This window comes from Oncorhynchus clarkii, chromosome 26, assembly GCF_045791955.1.
Source record: "Oncorhynchus clarkii lewisi isolate Uvic-CL-2024 chromosome 26, UVic_Ocla_1.0, whole genome shotgun sequence".
Classification (NCBI taxonomy): domain Eukaryota; kingdom Metazoa; phylum Chordata; class Actinopteri; order Salmoniformes; family Salmonidae; genus Oncorhynchus; species Oncorhynchus clarkii.
In genome coordinates, this window is record NC_092172.1 from 15,943,725 (window position 1) to 15,949,077 (window position 5,353).

At 41.3% G+C, this 5,353-nt stretch overlaps 1 protein-coding gene across 1 annotated transcript; it reads right to left on the minus strand.

Moving 5' to 3' along the window:
* Positions 1-18: 18 nt before the first annotated feature.
* On the minus strand, positions 19-3,736 carry LOC139385073 (lymphatic vessel endothelial hyaluronic acid receptor 1-like). The gene is made up of 6 exons (XM_071130119.1): positions 3,644-3,736; positions 3,090-3,267; positions 2,843-2,982; positions 921-1,236; positions 431-672; positions 19-232 (listed from the first exon to the last, which is right to left on the minus strand). The coding sequence occupies exons 1-5, from the start codon at positions 3,726-3,728 to the stop codon at positions 444-446; spliced, it is 948 nt and encodes a 315-aa protein (XP_070986220.1). The 5' UTR covers positions 3,729-3,736; the 3' UTR covers positions 19-232; positions 431-443.
* Between the last annotated feature and the right edge of the window lie 1,617 nt (positions 3,737-5,353).

Consider the following 5,353-nt stretch of genomic DNA (forward strand, 5'->3'; position numbering starts at 1 on the left):
GGCATTAGTTTAAAAACATGATTTAAAATACAGTAGTTAGCAGTGGCCCTGGCATACTGACTAACCTTTTTTGAAGTCGTAAAATCAATTATATGTATAGCAAAAAATATGAAACCATTTTCAACTCAGCTACTAAACTAGTCCTAAAATCAACTCATCCACGTTGCAGCAATAATTGCCTTGATGACATCGCCATCTAGTGGTTAAAATACAGGACGCTCTCCAGAACAATCTATTGTGAACATAAACAACAGAAAACAAGGAGACATAAAATAACCTTTTAAAGCAAAATTGGAAAGGCATCCCATGCTATAAATAAATGCATTTGAATAACATTAATGCACACTTTATACAAACTACTAAACAACATAACTTCCATAAGCAGGAACATAACTTTAAAAAAGCAGCCAGACCTTATCTTTGGTCTTACCAAATCTAAAGCATCAAGGTTCTGTCTCTGATGCTGAATCTGCGTTGGTATCATCACTGATGTTTACACTGATGTCATTGGCTGTCTCTTTGCACACATCCTCCTCAGGCTCAGCTTCAGCCTCAGTCTGGGCTTCCTTTGTGTCCTTCATACAGGTGTGTGCTGCACATTCCTTTGTCTCAATGTACTCTTTCTGCTGCTCCCCATCCCAGCAGGGGAGAATAGTCTTGAGCCCATTGTTCCTTTTTAAAGAGGAAAAATAAAATGTGACGTGCAGGCTGAACATTAGTTAACACAGTATCAACTTACATCCCTAAAGTCACTCTGCCTCTGCTATAAATCAAATGTATGCATGACCATGTCAACGGGTATATGGTATAGTAATTGTGCTTAATGAATTACCTCAATCTAAATAATGGTTTTCAATTCAAGGGATCTTACATATCTAGTTTTTCCCCTTTTACAAAGAAAAGGTAGCAAAAACACTTACATTCTAAAGTACAAGAGAATGGCCATTGCGGTCAGAAGAAGAACAATGGTCGAGGTGATAAGTATTGCGCTGCTCATGAACTGGGGTAGTTCTACCTCTACCTCTGGGCTATCAGAAAAACTACTGAGAGAGAGAAGAGAGGAGCGAGAATGAGAGGTGGGCCGGGCGGACTGTGTGGAGTGGACAAGATGAATGATGGCTGTAGAGAGGGAGGTAGAGGGGGATGAGGCCTCTCCTGAACGAGAAGGATGTGCTCCCTCCTGTTGCTTCAGCGTGGTCAAAGCGGTATCAGCTGTGGTATCCTCCAATTGTATCACTGTGGTAAGTAAATGAGAGTAAGTTAGCAATGCATTCACATTCAATTAAATGAATAAATTGATATCCAGCATTACCATCACAGTAGCTGTTTGCCAAACATTTTCATTTCACTCAATACCTAAAACTTGGTCACACCACCCCAGGAACAGTTCAGGAAGTTAATGTAGGATGTTTTTCACACTCAAATGTTCCCTTTTCCTCTCACGTTCATACAATTGTTAGTCTCACAAAGGAAAGGAAAGTAAGTGATTTGACTTTCTGAAAAAATCCCAATTACCTCAGAGTTTAAGGTCAACAGAAAGGCACAGAGCAATTAGCCTATATATTCATGAATCACCATAGCATAACATTTCTCTACTGGATCCATTGATCCAGTGACACGAGCCTACCAGACGAGCTCAGCATTCAACACCATAGTGCCCTCAAAGCTCATCAATAAGCTAAGGACCCTGGGACATCTCCCTCTGCAACTGGATCCTGATCTTCCTGACAGGCTGCCCCCAGGTGGTAAGGGAAGGTGACATCACATCCGCCACGCTGATCCTCAACACGAGGGCCCCTCAGGGGTGCGTGCTCGGTCCCCTCCTGTACTCCCTGTTCACTCATGACTGCACACACCATCATTAAATTTGCTGATGACACACCAGTGATAGGCCTGATCATCGACAACGACGAGACAGCCTATAGGGAGGAGGTCAGAGACCTGGCTGTGTGGTGCCAGGATAACAACCTCTCCCTCAAAGTGATCAAGACAAAGGAGATGACTGTGGACTACAGGAAAAGTAGGACCGAGCACACCCCCATTCTCATCAACGAGGCTGCAGTGGAGCAGGTTGAGAGCTTCAAGTTCCTTGGTGTCCACATCACCAACAAACTAACATGGTCCAAGCACACCAAGACAGCCGTGAAGAGGGCACAACAAAACCTATTCCCCCTCAGGAGACTGAAAAGATTTGGCATGGGTCCTCAGATCCCCAAAAATTTCTACAGCTGCACCATCGAGAGCATCCTGACTGGTTGCATCACTGCCTGGTATGGCAACTGCTCGGCCTCCGACCGCAAGGCACTACAGAGGGTAATGCGTTCGACCCAGTACATCACCGGACCTCTATACCAGGCAGTGTCAGAGGAAGGCCCTAAAAATGGTCAAAAAGACTCCAGCCACCCTAGTCATAGACTGCTTCTAAACAGCTTCTACCCCCAAGCCATAAGACTCCTGAACATCTAATCAAATGGCTACCCAGACTATTTGCATTGCCCCCCCCGCTTCCCCTCTTTTCACCACTGTTACTCTCTGTTCTCATCTATGCCTAGTTACTTTAATAACTCTACCTACATGTACATACTACCTCAACTAGCTGGTGCCCCCGCACATTGACTCTGTATCGGTTCCCACCTGTATATAGTCTCGCTATTGTTATTTTACTTTAATTACTTGTTACTTTTATCTCTTATTCCTAGCTGTATTTTTTTGAAACTGCATTGTTGGTTAGGGGCTCATAAGTAAGCATTTCACTGTAAGGTGTTTTATTCGGTGCAAGTGACTACGGTAATACAATTTGATTTGCATTGAGATTAAGATTTTTAAAAATCCTTTACTGTACCTGAAGCATTGAAGCAGAACACATCAAAAAGTTTGGTGACAGAGGCTCTCCATTTGATGACACCGGTCTGGTTTTGACCACAGGTTTTACTGGCCTCAATACGAGGGATCACTGCAAAATGTTCATCAATCCACCCAAACCTAGAGACACAGCCAATTTAAATTGGATTCATTTCTTCTCAGAGGTTATCTATTATGAAAAGGATCACTAGCATACAAAGAAGAATCGAATCCAAAAGTAATTTTACCTGCATGTTTCCAAGCCCAGTCTCTGAGCCTCCTCAACCTGGGAATTGGAGGCCATGGTTACACCCAGATACCAGCACACCTTCCTGGCCTCAGAGGCATTGAAGGCATAGGTAAACTGGTTGAGGTAATTTGTGTAGCTGACCAGAAACACCCCAGCTATTTGTCTCTCTGGGAAAGCTGGTGTTAAGGGAATTGAAGATAAGGTTATGTGCATGTTTGCTGGTTTTAAAATGATTTCTAATTAGTCAAGTTTATCAATTTGAAAATCCAATAATAAGTCTGAATATTTTAAACTAATAATGTTTTTCTTCTTTTAGATCATTTAGTGAAAGTATCACTTAATGCATTTGCATGCCTTGTATTATTTAATATATGTTTATATCAACGTTCATCAGTAATCATTAATGAAGATAACAAAATCACTTCAAAATGATGTTCAACATTTTTCTCCAAAAGCACAATGCATATTTGAGAGCTGATTTTGAAGGCAACATCTTTGAGCTTTGAGACACATGCAGTATAAAAATAATAAATACAAAAATAATCATCTTACCATTGATTTTGCTAGGATCAACGTGTAGACCAGAGAATGACAGTGTGAGAGGCAGCAGTATTGAGAGGATCCAAACCTGCATCATGGTTACAATGTTCCACTGTGTGTCTGTGAGCCAAATGAAGGGGTTAGTGAGAGGTGATTCTCTTCATATTAGAAGGGTGGGTTCATGAAGTGTACAAAGCTGTTGTATAAATGACCAGTCAGACGAGGTGGTGACAAGGTCACGGAACCACCGGGAACAGGAAGCAGGCAGTACGTTGTACAGCCCATTCAGTATGAACACTTTAGGATCCAACCAGGTCCAAGAATAAGATAAATGTAGCAAGACGTTAACATAACATGGTGCAGAAGCATCGGAAGTGTGGCATAAACTGCTGAAGTAGTGGTAATATTTTTTAAGAGGTTAATTAATTGAGAATAAGATGAACAGCTCTTACTCATAATACTGTGTAATAACACATTATGCTTGAAAAGACAGATGGAGGATTCCATCCGAAACTGATCTTCAGGCCTCCTTTACCAACTTCAGGAAAACATTTCTGAGATGATCATTTCTGATTTGACCTCAAGGATCCCTTCTGTTAAAACAACTAACATTAAAACATTGAACCTTAGTCAAATTTGTTTTAATAGATAGGCACGTTAGATTGGGAGTCTGCCTAAAAAACGTATGGATGCAGAATAAGCATGAATCAAACAAGCTAGTCCTTAAGTTGTATTCTTTCGAGAGAGTACATGAGGAGTGTTTGGCACAGATAGATGTTGGGAAAATGGTTTATTTTTTGTTGACTTTGGCACCTCACACAATGATTTCCTCCCTCTGCCATTTGCTCAGTCATTAACAAACTCGTGATCCCTGGCATCCTCTGATGACTCTGACACACAGCGAAATCCCACTTCCAGCAAAACACCTCACCCCAACCTAGTACAGCAGGAAATGACGCAGACAGAACTGAAAAATAAGCAAAAGTAGTTTTTTGACGTATGAGAAGAGTCAGTGACATTTAAACGTCCCAAAACAATGGACATCTAAAGAGGACATCTATATTTTCTTTTGTGACATTAATTGAATATGAAAACAGAGAGAATCACTCAAGCTGTCACGTTCTGACCTTAGTTCCTTTGTTTTGTCTTTGTTTTAGTATGGTCAGAGCGTGAGCTGGGGTGGGCAGTCTGTTTGTTTTTCTATGTTGGTTTCTGTGTTCGGCCTAGTATGGTTCTCTATCAGAGGCAGGTGTTGTTAGTTGTCTCTGATTGAGAATCATACTTAGGTAGCCTTTTTCCACCTGTGTTTCGTGGGTGTTTATTTTCTGTTCTGTGTTTTGTTGCACCGTTCAGGACTGTTCGTTTGTCAGGTATTGTTTTTGTTTCAGTATTCATTCTTTATTAAATTACAGTGAATACTTACCACGCTGCACCTTGGTCCTCTCTTTCTCCCGACGACAACCGTTACACAAGCAGCCTTGACACACTGCAGCTACAGCTTAATGGAGCCAATTAGATTACATAAGTGGTTTCCTGAGAGATATGACAGATCTTTCATTTCCATAAGTGTAGGGCGGAAGGGAACCAGCACTGTGTTGAAAAATACAATTACTGTGTCACTCATTCCACCGAGGTTAGCATGAGAATTCTGCCAATACACCTGTTTGCTTCATGTAAACTGCACCTGTTTGTCTGACATACATTATTCACTATGAAAATGAA